The sequence below is a fragment of the Melospiza georgiana genome, chromosome 11 (assembly GCF_028018845.1).
Source record: "Melospiza georgiana isolate bMelGeo1 chromosome 11, bMelGeo1.pri, whole genome shotgun sequence".
Lineage (NCBI taxonomy): Eukaryota > Metazoa > Chordata > Aves > Passeriformes > Passerellidae > Melospiza > Melospiza georgiana.
This window is the reverse complement of record NC_080440.1, coordinates 11,010,096-11,027,378: the sequence shown is the minus strand read 5'-3', so window position 1 is coordinate 11,027,378 and position 17,283 is coordinate 11,010,096. Positions and strand designations below refer to the sequence as shown.

The 17,283-nt window shown below is 52.6% G+C and overlaps 1 protein-coding gene across 1 annotated transcript in view; it reads left to right on the top strand.

Annotated features, from left to right (window-relative positions):
• PLXNA1 (plexin A1) overlaps positions 1 to 17,283 on the top strand; it is a 111,402-nt gene that overhangs the window by 46,011 nt on the left and 48,108 nt on the right. Inside the window, exons 4-8 of the mRNA XM_058031725.1 lie at positions 2,848 to 2,988; positions 4,955 to 5,055; positions 5,924 to 6,047; positions 8,142 to 8,295; positions 8,966 to 9,065. Of these exons, the coding sequence (XP_057887708.1) occupies positions 2,848 to 2,988; positions 4,955 to 5,055; positions 5,924 to 6,047; positions 8,142 to 8,295; positions 8,966 to 9,065 (620 nt within the window). The remainder of the gene's footprint in view (positions 1 to 2,847; positions 2,989 to 4,954; positions 5,056 to 5,923; positions 6,048 to 8,141; positions 8,296 to 8,965; positions 9,066 to 17,283) is intronic.

Sequence of the window (17,283 nt, the reverse complement as noted above, 5' to 3'; positions counted from 1 at the left end):
TGCTGGAAGGGCCCTGATGCTGCATTTCCACCTTTGCTCAGAGTGGGTGCTCTGGGCAGTTGGGTCCTGCTTGGAGTGGGGGAGTCTGGGGTCTGTCTGCTCACACAGGTTGCTCATGGAAGTTGTGGGTGCCCCATCCCCAGGAGTGTTCAAGCCAGGTTGGATGGGGCTTTGAGCAATATGGTATAATGGAACCAGGGAGTTGAACAGAGGTGTTAGAGCTAGATGAACTATAGCTTCCTTCCACCCAAACCTTTCTGTGATTCTATGGTCTCCTCATGCTGGAGAGGAGTGTTAGGATGCATTTTCCTACCATGAGCTAAGTCACAGTCTCCCTCTGTGCCCTGCACTTTGGCCAACCAGAAAACATCTTGGTTACCAACTCTTCCAAATTTCATTTTCCTGATTCCCAAGCACACCTACAGGTTATCCTTAATAGGGGGAGAGGTGCTAGAGAGAAGGGCTCTTGTGTGTGCATGGCCCCACCAGAACATCCTGACGTGTGTCAGGCTGGGTTCCAGCCCCGTTTGACTACCGAGAGTATTTTTAGGTTCTTCCTGGAGCCTCAAATTAACTGGAAGTGCTTCATGTCTGTTGTTTTTTTAATACATCTCTCTCTCTTTCCCAGCACTGCACAGTGCAATAATGTAATGGGGAAATTACCCCGCTAGTTAAAAATTACTGCCAGCGCCACACGCAGCCATAGATCTATTTTAGAACCAGGGGGAAACTGTATCGATTATTGTGTGCCACAACTGCAGCCCATAAAAGGATTGGAAAGGTGTGTTTGTCACCTTGCCATGGTGGGGTGGGGACATGGTGCCTTGCTGGGGAGTGGAAGGGGTAACTCTCCTCCAGAGAGCTGGCTTGGGAAGGACTTTGTAGGGAGAAATGGATTGCTGGTAGGGGAGCAACTTGTGAGGAGATGTGGGGAGGCAGGGTTGTGCTCTGGGGGTGATGCTGGGTACCACAGAGCAAGGGACACTGCTGGGCAGGGCTGCCACATGGCCCTGTGCTGTGGATGTCTGGGGCTTGGCCTCTTCTGGTCTGTTTGGGGTAAGAACAAACATGGTCCTGCACCTGGGCAGAAAGATACCCCTGCCAGAAACGCTTTAGCACCCCTGGGTTCCCCAGCATGCAGTGGTACCAAGTGTGAGGCTGATGGGGAGCAGAGTCTGTGCAGGGTCTAGCAAAGGATGCTGAAAAGGTAGGGGGAATACCAGGACAATTTTGGGTTTTGGTGAAGGCTCTTCAGTCCTGTGGAAGGAGGCACAGGGAGTTTTTGGCTCTCAAGAGTTAGCCTGGCCCTGCTAGCCCAGTTGTCACATCCCTGGGGAGAGGGCAGCCCCTTTGCTCACTGCTATGCAGGACTCATCTCTCTCTGGTTGCTCAGGGGTCTCTTTCTTAATTAAATACATTTGTTTTGTAAAACTGCCTAAAAATAATCCGGGGCTGGTGCATGCAGGAGGCTGGCAGTGAATCAAAGGCGCCGCTCTAATTAAACGGGCCCCGGTTTGTTTGTGAGCCGCATACATTTCCATGCTAATCAGCTGCACACCGGGATCCTGCTTTCCCAGCCCCTGTCCTCCTGATTGGGAGCTGTGCAAATGCTGGCAGCAATTTACTGCAGGAGCAGGCGAGGTGGCCAGGCTGCTGAAATGGGGGCACAAGGGCTGGTCATGGATGTGCTGCTGGGCTGTGGAAGTGGGTGTGATAATCAGGGCAGGGTTGTGGGATGCATTTGGGGAGGGGGGGTGCTTCCAAGCAGCCAGTTTGCCCCTCTCCTATGGGGGGGATCCTGAGTCCTGCAGATGGGGATGCTGGACCAGGTCTCTGTGTGTGCCAGCAGCAGCATGGAGATAATCACAGGTAGAGTTTGCTCCGTCTTGCTGGGCATGGTGCTTCACTGTCTACTGCTGGGATTTTTGTAGAATGTACGGCTGATGTGGCTCCCATCCCCATCCCCATCCCATCCCATCCCATCCCATCCCCTGAGCATTTCTCTGGCTCTGTCCCCCTTGGGGCTGTCCCATGCCCAAATCTGGGGGTATCACAAGTAATGGCATGAGCACAAAGTGCTTCTGGCTGGTGGAGGTGCCAGTCAGGGTGTGCCAGTGGCAGAGCTGAGTTTAGCCCTGTGTGGTGTGTGCCTGCAGCTGATCACCGGGACAGCAGGAACCGGCATGCTTAGGAAGGGCTTTAATGTAATTGTGAGCCACAAGGAGATTAAAGCCTTCACCATGCTCCTGCTCAGGGAACAAAGGCTCTCTCTGAACCTCTGTTGACCTCCAACTTCCTTGAGACCCTCTTGACTTTCCCGGTGACGAGTCCAAGTGTTTCCTGTGATGGATGGGCAGCTGGGAGCTGAGCCTGTGTGCAGTGTCCCTGCCTGGCAGGGCTCAGGCTGTGTGAGCTCAGCTGCTCTCAGCACCACTGGGGCAAGGTGGGGTTTGATGCTTTGCTGCAAGCTGGGGACTCATCTGCTCCATGCTGCAGCTTGGAGGGGTTTTGGGGCTGAGCAGCAGCACACAGTGGTGTGAAATGTGAGATTCAGGGATGTGTCCTCCCCCACCCCGGAGGGAGATGAATGCCATCAGCATGAATGTGGTGCAGATGCACCAGACAAATGTAGTAAGGCAAGGGAGGCATTGCAGTTTGGTTTTCTGGAAAGGGATGGAATGCTTGCAGAGCATCTGATACTTTGCTGTGCTGCAGGGGCTGTGGAGTCACCCCATGGGTGTGGCATGGAGGGCTGGTGTCCCTAATGGGGCACATTCTGTATCCCCTGTCCTGGGGGGGCTGAGGTGTGTGAGGGATCATGATCATCCCCCCTTGCTCTCCCCACAGATCCTGGTGGATTTGCCAGCCGAGAGGAAGCACCAAGCTGTGCAGTATGAGAACGTGGTGGCCCACGAAGGCAGCTCCATCCTGCGAGACCTGGTGCTGAGCCCTGACCGCCAGCACATCTATGCCATGACTGAGAAACAGGTAAGGGGAGGGGTCAGCATCCTCTGCTCTCCTGGCTTGGCAGCCCACCCTGCAGCCCTACTCTGCAGTCCTGAGTGCTGGGAAGCCTTTGGGCAGATCTCTGGGGGGTGCTGCCCTTTGCTTCCTGGGATTGGAGCTGCCTAGGGACCCTGGGGCAGCTCCTCCCTGCAGAAACACTGTCCTGAGGCTTTAATTGTTAGCAGCAGCTGCTTGAAATTCCCATGGTCCCTGGGGACCAAGGGCTTCCTGACCCTTCCTTGCTGTGAGTGGCTGGCCATAAACCTCCTCCCTGTTTTGGCCGCTCCCCCCCCAAGCAAGGGTTTTGCAGGTCAGTGGGAGCTTCTTGCTCCAAACAACTTTTTGTCCTCTGGAGCAGCTGCTTTTGCATGACAGAGCAGAGGGGACATAAGGCTGGTACACCCCCAGGCTGCTGGTGTTCACCCCTTGGTCCCTGGCTGTGCTTGTGCTGAGCCAACTGGAGGTACAGACCAAATCTGGATTTGGTGCTGCCATCCTGGCACCAGATGGGTACCTGATAGGAAGTTTTGGTTGTCTTAGTGTCCCCATGACCTGTGGGAGGGCTGCTGCTGTGAGTTCATCCACCCTTGGGCTGAATTGGAGGGAGTGAAGTGGGTTCCTGTCATGGTGGTGACACTCTCTGGGTCTGGTGGGTGACACAGGGTGGCCCTGCTGGGCTGTGCTGTGCCTGTGTCTCCCAGCAGCTCTGCTCCTCAGTCCAGCCAGGGCTGTGTGTGTGTGACTGGGACTGCAAGCAGAGCTGGGAGCCTCTCAGTCTCCTGGCCACCAGCCCGAGGGCTTGGGAGGGGAAAGGAGATGGAGCAGGAATGTAGGTTTGTCTAGACAGTCCTGAGGGGACAGCAGAGTTCTTCTCCCCCTCCTCCCAGTGGCTGTTTCTGGTTTCTGCTCTGCTGCAGGAAACATGCAGCTTTCTAGGTGGGCAGAACCTGCATTTGGGCTCTTCCATGGAGCTGTCCTGGGCTGTATTTCCATCCCTGGCTGTTTCTGTCCCAGAGCTTGCTCAGCTGGAGAAGTGGATGCCAAGGGGGCAGTTGCACTGACCTGTACTGGGGATCTCCTCCGGGGACCACCACAATTTCTGGGACCTGACCTTGTCTGTGTAGGGGGGGTACCCTCTGTCACCACCTGCCTAAAGCAATGTCAGGGACAAACAAATGGGGACAGTACAGGTGTCCTCACACTCAGGGGGGACTGGTTGGCCAATGAATGCCAGCCCTGCAGACATCATGCTGGGCCTTTGCTCTGCTGTGCTGTTTGGAGGGAGAACACCCCAGGTTTAGCCTTCAGTAGAGAAGTTTGCAAATTTTAATTAATGAGCGAGTGCTGCCCCATGGGAGTGGTGGGGAAACTGAGGCACAGGCACAGTAGGCACGGGCAGCTGCTTGGTGCTGCAGATTCCTTTGGCTGGCAAGCAGGAGCCCCCTTCCTGCACCCCCTCCCTGTCCTCCCTCTTCTCCTCCCCTCTCCTTAATAAAGCCCACTCTCTTCCCTGGTACGCTGGGTGTTATCAGACTGCTGGTGGAAAGTAATTAAATGAACAGTTGTAACAGAGCTCGAAGGGCTTGGAGAATGAGGGGATTTTAATCAAATCTGGAGGAGCAATTAATAAAGGACTGGTAACCCTTTCAGAGCAGGGCTGCAGCAGCCATGGGGTGCCTGGCTGGCACTGGGAGCCCATGTGGAGCTGAGTTGGCCCAGCCCCCTCTCAAATACTGTTAAGGGGCAGCAATGAAAGGAACTTTTTTGGAGTAGAAGTCTCTCTGGGGTGGGATGTGCTGCCTGGGCCTGGGAGAGGAGAGGGTGATGGTGAGGGTGGTGGGTGATGCCTTCCCACTAAGAGGCCAGGGTGAGCCTGTGCTGGCTGTCTATGCCGTGTCAAGGTGGGCAGAGCAGCCTGAGCCCCTTCACTCGTGCCTGCTCCCCGCAGGTGACGCGTGTGCCGGTGGAGAGCTGTGAGCAGTACGAGAGCTGTGAGCTGTGCCTGGGCTCCCGGGACCCCCACTGTGGCTGGTGTGTCCTGCACAACATGTGAGTACAGCAGGATTGTCCCTGCAGCTCTGCCAGTCACCTACAGCTGACAAAATGTGTCCATCCCCACTGCTGGTCTCCTTGGGGGCATCCCTCCTGGACTTTGGCCCCAAAATGCTGAGTGATGGAATGGTCCAAGGGATCAGTCATCCCCTCCTGTGGTGCCCAGGCTGTGCATGGTGAAGCTGCTGCCCATGGGCTCCTGGATTTAACATTCTTGTGCCAATAAAAGAACTGAATATAAAATACTCCTGAATTCTCTGGGGAGAGCAGAGCTCTGGTACGGGCCTCAGTCCTCCGATGTCCCTACTTGGCCATCATTTCCATGCCAAAGTGTTAAAAATAGGTTAAAAACTGTTGTAAAATAGTTGAGAGATCGTTAAACATGTACTGTTAGTCTCGTTATTATATTGTAAAAGGGTTTAAAAGTGTAGTTATAAGAAATATGGTACTCAATATACCATAACACACCTCAGTAAAGTGCAGCACCCCCCAAGTGTAACGAGCCAGCCTGGACAGAACTGTAATGGGCCAATCAAGCACCTTAAACCTTCATGCAAATGAAGGATCAAAAAGGAAACCAGTCCAAAGGGACAAAAAACAGACAAAAAGGGGCTTCTGACCCGCTGAATGTGTGCCTCTCCATCTGGGACATCGCTGCTGAAAAGAAGCCCCAGCACCAGCGCTGCAGCACCCTTGACAGGAACGCTCCTGCTCGGCCCATGGGTCCCCTTGCTTTAGTCCTTTCTTTTTCTTATAATAAAAGCTGAAATCACTTTAGTAGCAGGAGCTTGCCGTGCTGCCAGCCCAAGGCCCTGCAGGAGCCCGGGGGATTCTCCTCCTGACCACAGTGCTTTCCTCCCCGCAGCTGCTCCCGCAAGGACCGGTGCGAGCGGGCGGACGAGCCGCAGCGCTTCGCCTCGGAGCTGCCACAGTGCGTGCAGCTCACCGTGCAGCCCAGGAACATCTCCGTCACCATGTCCGAGGTCCCGGTAAGGCACCTCCGCTCCCTCAGCCTCCTCCCTGCCCCCTCCTCGCCCTGTGCAGGCAATTAAAAATAACTGATGACTGTACGGTGAATGGGAAAAAAAGGGGAAGAGAGGTCTGAGGCAAAGCAGAACAAAGTGCAAGGCGCTGATGAGGGCAGGCCGTTGGCTCCATATTGATGGGGATAGTAAAGCAGGTGATGATTACTCAGAAATGACATAACTGAGCAATAAATATTTCTCCATAATAAAGCATGACCATCAGAAATGCTGTTCATAGGCCAGTGATCTAGCTCCAGTTCAATAGCCTGTCTCTGACTCCAGCCTGCAGTAGATATTTTGGGATGAGACTTTGATGCTCAACTTGCTGCTCTCTCTCTGTGCAGGCAGAAAGGATGAGGCGCTTCCCTGAAGTATTTTTCAGGCCATTAGCACCGTGAAGAGAAAAAGAAACAGCATATACTAGTAATAAACTGCAAGGTCTAGATATCTGGCACTCAGGAATCCTAAAGAAGTTGGCCAAGGAGTTCTGTGGCCTGAGGATGTATGTGTAATAATATCACTTTGTAATAAATATGTTGAGAATGTTGAGAAAAGCCCCAGAACAGAAAAGGTGCTCATTTTTTCTCTCAGGACCAAATAGTCAGAGACTGTTTTGTTTTACTTCAGAATTAGAAGAAGAAAAAGAGCAGGTTCAGAATACACCTGATAATGATTTAAGGATGAGAATATAATTTATGCCAGTCAACGTGGGTTTGTGTCTGACAAACCCCATTTTGCTCTTTGGTGAATTTATGACTTGAATTAGAAGAGGGACTGTGGGGATGTGATGTCTTTAGGCTCCTACAAGGCTTTTGACTTGGTACAACACAACGTTCTTATTAAAAATTAGCATTATACAATATTGATAAAGCACGTGTTAAGTGGATTAAGAACTGGCTGTGTGACAGATCTCAAAAAGTTCTCATCAGAGGGGAATTGTAACTGGATGGAAAGAATTTGGAAAGCACTTGTGCAGGGGTAAATATTCTTTGGTAATGTGGAGATAAACGCGATATGGCTGCAGATGGGACCTGCTGGGGTGCTGGCACTGGGGGTGGTGTGGGTGAAGTTCCTTCAGAGCAGTTGGGTTTGAGTGGGGCTGTTTAGCAGAGAAATTGGGGTTTGGTATTGCCCAGTCCAAAGTTAGCCATGGATGGAGGTTCACCTGGTGTCCTGGAAAGTGGTGCTGGGGCTGAGCCCTCACTGTGGACTCTTGATGCTCCTGGGATGGAGCCAGGAGCTGGGCAGTGTTCTCACTCCTGGGGTAATTATCAATTATCTCCATGCTGATGGCAGGATGCTGCACAGAGGTCTGGGGTGGATGACATGGAGATACTCTGTTTGGGCTGGAGTGCAGCTTTCAAAGGGAGGGACTGAAAAACTCCCGTAAACATCATGTAAATGAGTTGAAGGCTGGAGAAAATGCCTTGCAGTGAGAGACTTCCAGAGCTCAATCTGCTTAGCTTATCAAAAAGAAGATTAAGAGGTGACTTGATTACAGAGTATAAGTGCCTTTACAAGGAGCAAATATCAGGGACTAAAGGGCTTTTTAATCTATCAAGGAAAAGCATAACAAGAACTAATGGCTGGAAGCTGTGAAAAATTCAAATTAGAAATAAGGCAAGCGTTTTGTAAAGTGAGAACTGCTGACCCTGGGGATGACTTTGTGAAGGAAGAGGTGGATTCTTCCCCTCCTCGCCTCTGCTGGAGTGGGTGCCTTTCTGCCTTTCTGTGCAACATACTTCAGCCCCAATGCTGTTCTTGTTCTCTCTAAAGAGCTGAGGCATAGTGGCTTCTGGTGTGTCAAGGGCAGAGGACAGAGGCTGTGAGTCATTCCAGCTCTTAACCCATTTAAACCTGTGCTCCTTCCTTGAGCAGGGAGGGGCATGGATGGGGCTCCCTTTCAAAAGCCCAGAGCAGGTCTCCTAGCCATGTGTGGCTGGCAGAGGAGGAATTGCACCCCCTGGTCTTTCCTGTTGGCTAGACTTACACATAGCAGACACAGAGGAGCTCATTCTCCCAGTTCTCTGTGTTGATGCTCTTGCCTCTCCTCCCTAGCTGGTCCTGCAGGCCTGGAACGTCCCAGACCTGTCAGCAGGAGTGAACTGCTCCTTTGAAGACTTCACCGAGTCCGAGAGCCGCATTGAGGATGGGAAGATCTACTGCAGCTCTCCCTCTGCCAAGGATGTCATCCCCATCACCAGGGGCCGCGGTGAGCTTCTGCCCCAGCGTGCAAGGAAGCCTGAGACAGATGTCCCATGTGTTACCCCTCAGGCAGAGGTGGAGGAGGACAATCCTCCCGTGACAGTCATCCCAGTGTTGGACTCTGAACCCCACTTGGATTCTCAGGATATAGGAGGAGAAGGAATTGCTGCTCATGGGAGGCTGATTCCTTAGTCTCCTCCAAGCCATGGGCACAGCTGCTTGGATGCAGCCTAAGGCACTGGGCTTGGCTGATCCCTTAAGGTCCCTTCCAACCCAATCCACTTTGTGATTTTACTTGCTGACCCCTCCTGGTCACCCTGGCCCTATTTCCATCTGTGAGCCATTCCTCGGTAGATGTGGCCATGGGGTCTAGGACTTTCCTGACCCCAAAACTATTAAACACTCCTTTAGCACACCCAGTATAACCTAAGGCACCAGTGTCCCTGCCAGCAGGTTGTGTTTAGCTCTAGGGGCTCAGAGCTCTACTTGGCCCCTTAAATGTCTGAATGGAGGTGGATGAACACTCTCTTTTTATTGCCACGCTTGGAGGATTTTGTTAATTAACTGGACTGAGTGGTGATGCCCAGCTCCCTCCAGCCCATCACAAGCCTTGCACTGGATGCTGGGCCATGCACTGTGTCCTTTCTGATGTCTTTTTTTGCCTGGGTCTCTTGCAGGGGACAAGCGAGTGGTGAAGCTCTACCTGAAATCCAAGGAGACAGGGAAGAAATTTGCCTCTGTGGATTTTGTTTTCTACAACTGCAGCGTCCATCAGTCGTAAGTGGCCTGGACTTTGTGGGAGGGCTCCAGGAACAGATTGGTGGGATGGTGTGAGACTGGGAGAGTTTTCAGCTTTGTGGGTGCTGATGTTGCAAGAGGAAAGGGCAGTTGAATACAGTGTTGTTTACAGTGGGAAACCTCCTCCTTTTGCCTGTGCAGACTGGGACAGTGACCAGAGCACCCACAGTTGGTTTGGGTGTGTAGGAACATGTAGCGTCAGGACAGAACCTCACATAAAAACAGGGCTTGGGTTTGGCAAAACTTTGGAAGAAAAAAACGAGTTTACTGCACTGCAGACTGTAGAAATCAATCCATGTGACTGAAAACTCCAAGTGTCTTGTTATTCCTGGAAACAGTTAATAGGAGTGGCTTGGCAATGCAAGAGGAGAAGCCTGTACTTTCCTGCCATGGTACCTGCTTCCCAGGCTGCTGGAGAGGGAGCTGGAAACTTACAGCAACATGGGATGGAACATGCCACATGTCCTGGGGCGTTTACCCAAGAATTTCCTAACTGGAAGTAATTGTGAATTTGCTTTCTTGTCAGGCTGCTGTGAAATCTACTCCTGTAAGGGTTTCTAGACAGCTTGAGATATGCGTTTGATAAAATAGAGGAGGTGTGGATTATTGATGTGCTGTCTAAGCAAGGTGTCTAAAGTCTCAAACCACAGCTCCTGCTGAGGAGCTGCAGACAGTGCTCTTGAGCAGTGGGGGATGGCTGTGCTGTGCTGTAGGACTCTCAGAGCTCACGCTGGGGTGTGTTTGGGCAAAGAATTTGGAGCTCAAGAATGCAAGAGATTTCATTTCCCTGCCAGAAGCTTGCCATGGATGGTGGAGCTCTGGCTAATCAGTAATTATAGACAAGCAAATGCCAAGAGATCTCTTTTGGATGTCTTTTTGCAAAGTGTTGAGCCTGGCTTGTGGGCTCTGCTGAGGTTCACACCTCCAAATCCTGTTCAGAGTTTCCACTTTGATCAGGGAGGAGCAGGTGAGCTGCAGGTGCCCTGGCTGGGGACCCACCCACAGTGAGCTCCAGGAGGGATGTGTCAGAGGAGAGCCCTGCACAGTTTCTGCATCACAGGGATCCCTTCCCTCACAGGGATCCCTTCCCTCCTGCTCTTTGCACAGGGAGCAGGGCTCCTCCTGGGAGTGCTGTGCAGTGAGGGAGGAGAGACTTTGCAAACTTGACTTTCTGTCTCACCTTGACTCTGAGATGAGCTTTGTCTCCCTTCACATCCTGTGGTTTCAATAACATTAGCTCAGCTTTGGCTCGGGCTGGCTGCATGTCAGTATTTTGCAAATCAAAAAGCAGATATGACTTTTATTTTTGTAAATGAAAGAAAGATGACTTTTAAGTACAAATGGCATCACATTTGGTCCAATCAGTGGTCCGGTGGGAAGAGGTGATGAGGGAATTGGCATTTTATTTTATGTGCCTGACACAGGAAGGGAAAAAACCCCTACCCCCCCCAAAACAAACCTACAACAAAGAGCCTGACTGATTTATTACTGCGTTGATGTTTAATTTTGGATGCATTATTTAAAAAGGCTAATTATGGATGCATTAATATTTATGGCTCCAGTTGAAGCTGATAGAAAAGTCCATGTTCTAAGCTGCTGAACATTATTATTTTTTTGACATCAAGAGTTTTAGGGTTTGGAGGTAGTTTTAACTATGTGACCTGCAGTCGAATCATAGCCAAAGAGCATGACAATACCTCCTGGGATGATGCAATACTTTTAAATACCATTTGCAGACAGGCTTCTTTAATGGATCTCTTTGGAGTTAATAGCCTTTCAGATCCAGGTTTCATATTTTGTGCAGGAAAATCTATACGTCAGCCTGATAAATTCTGTATTAGGAACAATGTGCTTTTCCACGAGGCTGATGTTTTTCCTGTGGAGATCTCTGATCACTGTGTGTTGTTTTCTTTTTATATTTGGATGGCTTTGCTTAGGTTGGAAGGCAGAGTTCTGCATGTCAAATCATTTCTCAGGTGAGGACAAAGTGTTGGAGTGAGATTTTTCAGATGGTTGTGGAGAGATGGGAGGCTAGTGAGGCAGCTCTTTGCTGAATTCAGCTGGGGTAGCTCCAGGGGCAGCCAATGCAGCTCCTCCATGTGCACCAGGGAGAGTCTGACCCTTCTTATTTTCAGCAGACATCTGGAAAGGCATCAGCAAAACGTGGGCTGTGGGGCTGGTCCTGCTGCTGTGTGAGCATCCTGGCTCTCTTGTTTCCCACCACCTTGGCAGGTCTTCTTCCCGTGCATTTTCAAGGTCTGCTGGAGCCTGCCTGGTCAAGGGAGGGGTTGCAGAAGGGAAGGTGCATCTGGTCACTTCTACAGGAGACTACAGAGGGGGTTGGTTGGCTGTGATGTTCTGAGCAGAGGGGGTGCCTTCCAGGTAGAGCTCCAAAGCTGTCCCATCTGTTGATGCAGGGCTCTATGCCTGAGTGATGGAACTATTCCCATCACAGACCAGCATCACTGGCTCCTGGCATACTTTGTGCAGGGTCCCTGGGAGCCCTGATCAGGAATTTACATCCTCTCTGGGGCTTCATTCCTTTCCAGGAGTTACCTGGGAAGCTTCTGGAGGTCCCAGCTGTATGTACTCAGGGCTCCTGAAGGGCTCTGGCGTGTATTTTCAGGCAGTGGTGTCTTTTGGGCATCCTGTTCCTAAAGGTTTGGGCATTGGGCAGGGGATGCTTCTGGCTGAGCTGTGGGATTGAACAGGGGAGTGGAAACCAAGGGTTTGATGCAGGGAAATGGGGCCCTTGCAAAGGGGGATGTGGGTGGCTGGGGGAGTAGAGAGCAGGGCTGTGCCCAGCTTGTCTGCAGCTCCTGGGGACAGGCTCTGGCTCCTGCACTGGAGGATGAGCTGGAAACCCCCGTGGCAGGGCTGGGTGGGTTCCTGTGGGGTTTCCCATGGGACCCTGATCAAGTGCAGCATTTGAAGGCGCTCAGCACCTTTGATCCTGCAGTGAATCACCGCGTCCAGCGCGTGCACAGGCAGATGTTGAGGCCGTCTTTGTCAGAGTTAAACGCCTTCTTCAAAGCGTTTGTGGGGAAATGAGTCCCCTTTTAAGATAAAGATGTAACACCAGGCTCCCTGCCTGCCTCTGGCAGAGCTTGCTGGTGAGCTGGGGGAGTAGGGAATCCTCACAGAGAGCTGGTGAGCAATTCCAGGGAATAGCAAGATGTATTTATTTCTTCCCGCTGTTTCCATGTTTCCTTGCTGGATTTCTCCTCTGGAAACTCTGTTTCATAAATCCTGTTGTGGTTTGGCTTTTTGGAGTGTGTGGCTGTGGGAAGGGAGTTGGCAAGTGGAGTGGGATGGGGAAGAAGATGAGAGCCTTTGGTGCTTCCTTCAGTTCTGTGGGCAGGTTTTGCAGAGCTGCTGGTTTTTCAAGCACCAACGTGCTCAGCTCATCACCAGCATGTCCTGCCACTGCAACGTGGAAGCAAAAATCCAGGTGTGGCACAGGGAAAGGGGGAAAATCATATCAGCAAGTCTGATTCCAAGAGGGACTCCAAGCATCCTGGAAACTTGTCTCCAGTCCAGGAGGTGGCCATGGTGCTACCCAGCCTTGTGGTTGTGCCTCAGTGTAGTGACAGCTGTGACACCCATGTACCATCAGCTGCAGGGTGCTGAATTTCTCTGGTGCTAGGGCAAGGGCAGACATGCCAAATGGCTCTAACTCCTCCAGGCTGGAGAGATGTGACTCTGCTGTGTCTCTGTCCCACAGGTCAGGCTTTCCCTGTAAGCCTCCATTAAGTAAATGGGATTTTAATGCATGTCCCAAGGGCTGGGAGCAGCAGGGTTGTGCTGGTAAGGCAGGGCTGGGCTGTTCTGGTGGCCAAGGCATCCTTGGGCTCCTCTCTGCAGCCTTTCTTTCTGCCCACACATGGAGTGGCTGCTTCTCTGTTGGCCCATTGCTGCTTGTTCCCAGATGCTTATAGATGCTTTCTTTTCAGAGGCATGGACAGATGGCTGCAAGCAGTTGAGTGAGTGTATCTGAGTTTTTGTGGCTGAGTGGTGTGGTGGTAACAGATCCCTGTGTGTTCCTGAGCTGGGGCAGGTGGAAAATCCTGTAGGAAGGCCCCAGAGACAGCTCAGGATAACCTGGTTTACATCAATTATGTTGTGAATGAGGAGGGCTGGTACAGCCTGGTCTTAGGCTTCAGTAAGGGGAGGCAGCTGAGTGTCTTTCAAGAGAATTCTCTTAAAACCCAGGGCATGATTCTGCATCCTCCAGTGTGATGGTGGATGCCCTGGACCACCCTGTGAGTAAGGACCTTGGCAAAAGCTGGCAGGGGTGGAAAAGAATTGGGTTGGTGTGAAAGGAAGGGTAGAAATGGATTGAGATGAGCAGGGATGGAGGGGGGCCAGAGCTGACTGCCCCCCATGCCTTTCTTGGGCACCAGGGAGGAATCTGCCTGTGGGTATGTGTAGGGCTGGGGGGACACTGAGCCCCTGCTTCCACTGCTCCTCACGATTTCCCTTTCTCCCTAGGGTGGAGAGATGGATATAAAGCCCAAAGCACTGAGTTCAGCCCCTGAGCCCTGACAGCTGCTGCTCCAGATGCAGGCTGTGCTGGAGCTGAGTATTCACTGAGGATGCATCCTCCTGCCAAGAGGAGATCTGAGGAACAGTCAGGGGGCTCGCAGGCGGCTGTGCTGTGCCTGTACAGATGCTGTTTTCATCAACACTGTGTTTATCATTTCCCTTCTTAATGGACCTCCCCTGCTCTGCTCTTGGTGCCATTCAACTTCCCCCTGTTCCTCCTCCCCGCCCTTCACTCCATGTCCTTCCTTCCTTCAGGGACATGCTGTGCCATGGAAATAGCCTTGGTGTGTGTGCCTGCAGAGCTCACACCTCCTGTCCTGCTCCTGTTTGCTGTTCAGCCTTATCTCACTCCTCTGGATGCTGCTTTTGTTTTGTGCCCCTGCTGTTCAGTGTGATGAAGAGCCCTGGGCTCCTCTGGGCACATGGCATGGTGGCATGCCTGTGGCTGGCAGTGCAGCAAGGAGAGTGAGTGAGTGAGTGAGGAGTGTGGATCCAGCACTGCTGGCTCTGCACACTTCCCATCAGCTTTGCTTTGGGTCATGTGTGGAGACAGCTGGAACTCTCCATGGTTACTGAAGGTGCCTGCACACTCAGGGGGGAGTCAGTCCCTGAAGCTACCCCTGGGTCTGGGCTCATCCTGCAGTGATGCTTTTGGCTCTGTACCTGCCCTGCTCTTTGCTGTCCTTCTGCCCTGTCTGCACCTCTGCTTCTCTGCAGCCCTTTCCCTAGCATGGCATTACCAAGTTTGGGATCATTGTGGAAGTGGAGGGGAGTTTTTGGCCCAGCTGTGGGGTGAGATGTGGGCAAGCGTGGGGGCTGTGGAGAGGCTCTGGCTTTGACCCTGGGGCACTCAAAGTTGAGCAGAGCTGCTTTGCTGCCTGCCCAGGCTGGGAGGGCTTTCAGGCCAGCAGTGAGCCTGGGCTTGTTTTGGGATGGGGCCCTTGGCACAGAGCGACCCTGAAATGCTGCTCTGAGGTTGGTGCCATGCTCTCTCACGAGGTCATCGGGGTCAAGGAGGGCACTGCCAGTGGGTCTGGCCGCCTTTCCCTGCCTTTCCTGGGCTTCATCTCCCTGGGGCGTGGCAGGGCTGGAGAGGGGGCAGATGGGGAACAAGCTGTGGGTCCCCATCAGTGCTGCACCCCCACCCAGAGCCTCGCTGGGCTCCTCGCTCTGCTGGCACGCTCTGGGGAGGCGGAACACTTCAACACATGAAGGAGAGCCTCCCTCTAATTACCAGGAGTGATGAAAGCCTCTTAGGCAAGAAGTGATGAGGGAAGAGTGCCTGACCGTGGGAAGGAGAGAGACGGCGCAGATGGCACCGTGCTGCCAGCAGCCTGTGCCCGTGCCAGGAGCACAGCATGGCACAGGGACACCTGGGCAGCCCAGCCCTGCTGCCCAGCCTGACCCACAGCCAGGGAGCCCTGCCTCAGCTCCTTTGGGCCTTTGGGCAGCCCTGCAGGGTGCTGTGGTGGTCAGCAGGGCCGAGGCAGGGCTGTGAGCAGGGTTCATCGTGTTACTGGCACCCAGTGCTGACTTACTCACCCCTCTGCCCTGGACCTGCTCTAAATGCAGCAGAAGTGCTGCAGAGCAAGGTGTGTGTGTGTGGGGAGTGCTCTCACTGTGGCATTTGGTGTCCTTATGGCAGAAGGGAGAGTGTGGAAGCCATCCCTGAGGATGGGGCTTTAGGAATGGCTCAGTTAAGTCAGAAGCAACTGGGAGGGCCAAATTAGGAAGGGGGAGCCATGCACCTCAGTGTGTACATGGAGGATAACCTGAGATCCTTTCACAAGGGGAGACCAGCCGGGACCTGCAATAATTAAATGGCAAAGGAGACCCTAAGATGAGGAGGGTCTTGAAATAGCCAAGATTTGGCTTTTGCCCTGAAGAACTGCAAGTGGAGCTGCAGCTGTTGGGGCTGGGGTGCCCAGGGAAAGGCTGCATCAGGAACTCACCCAGGTGCTTTGAGATGCCTTGTGAGGTGGTAGAAAGGACTGGAGAGTCTTTTTGCAGGACCTGGTGACTGGAAAATCTCTTCCTTGGAGGATGGTGGGGGTGATTGATGGGAGGTTGTGCTGCAGCTTGATGGTTAGCTTGTGGCTGCTTGTGCTTGTCTCTTATGTGACCTCTCTGGGGCTGAGCTATTCCCATGAGGATTAATCTGTGTGTTCCCTGTCCTGCCCCTCCATATCCTGGATTTATCTGCCCACTGGTCCTGCCTGAGCCCTCAGCAGGAGGGCAGGACTGTCCTTTGCCTTTGTTTGTGTTCCCTATTTCCCCCACCCTCTGCACCTCCCTCCATCAAAGCAGCCAGAGATAGGAGGCTGGGGCTCTGCTTTTAAGTTGAATCTCTGCAGCTGAAATAAAATTGCATATATTTGCATAAGGAGCATCTCAATTAGCATATTTGTGGGTAAAGCTAAAAGGGCTGTTCATTTGGAAGTGAAAATGTGAGCGAAACATGGAAATGACTTCCAGCCCCCTTTGCAAGCAGCTTAATTAAATATTTCCTTAGTGTGTGTGCACGGATTTGGGAAGCTCTTGCTGTATATGTAATGGTGTGTGAAACCCCAGGGCAGGCAGGGGGACCTGCTCCTGCAAAGCCTTGGGTGTGTCTTTGCACCCTGGGCTGCCCTCACCCTGTGGCCCCCTCGGGTCCCCACACCTCCAGAGCGACAATTCTGCTGGAAGGTGAGGGATCTGGCGTGCCAGGCTCTGCCACCAAGGATATCTTCTCCAGGAGGATTGTCTTTCTGCTGCCTCACAGGGTGATGCTGTGTTTTCCTGTCGTTTCCCAGGGGCTGAGGCAGAGAGGTAGCTGTTCAGGAGGAGGATTGGGCTGGGCAGGGCTGCCTGCCTCCTGCCAGAGCTGTGTTCAGGGAAAGAGCCTGTCTTTGTTTAAATATAATTGCTTTGGGCCTGATCCTTTTGATGCTCGGATCAGTGAGGAGCAGGTATGAGCCTTCTAGGGTGAAAACTAGTGCTGCTGCTTTTTTCTTTTCTTCTTTTTTTTTTTTTTTTTTTTTTTTTTTTTTTTTTTTTTTAAAGCCAGACTGATTATTTTTACTGCCTTTTAGCCTATGCCTCAGCAGCTCTCCCATCTCCTCCTTTGAGAGAACAGCTTGGGCTGCACAGACATGCCTGGTGCAGACCCACCCTGTGCAGGCTCCTGTACTAAATGTGGGACCTGTCTGCTCTGCCCCCAAAAACAGCATGGCAGGGAGGGCTCAGCCCCTTCCCTCCTCACAGGGGGGAACCCCTAAAAGCCTCCCTCCAGCTGTGGGATGCAAACAGGGATGCCTGGGAGGGGGTTGAGGTGCCACGCCTGTGAATGGCTGTGGGACTCTGTGTGTCCCCTCCTGCTTTGGGGAGAGCCATCAGATCTCGGGCTGGTTTCATTGCTAAGAGGTTGTTGAGGTGCTGTTGGGAGAGAGGAGCAGGAGTGATCCCTGTGCACAAAGAGCCCTGAAAGGAGGCTGTGGGGGAGATGGAAGTGTCTGAGGCTGAGGAGGGGTGGAAGGCACCGGCACAGCGCAGGCGTGGCTGGGGAGGGCTGAGGGGGCTGAGGGAGGGGGTCACACACAACCTATTGTGAGTGCCTGAAAGGCCCTACAGTCCTGAAATGTTAATCTGACCCAACCTTTCGCCAGTTATA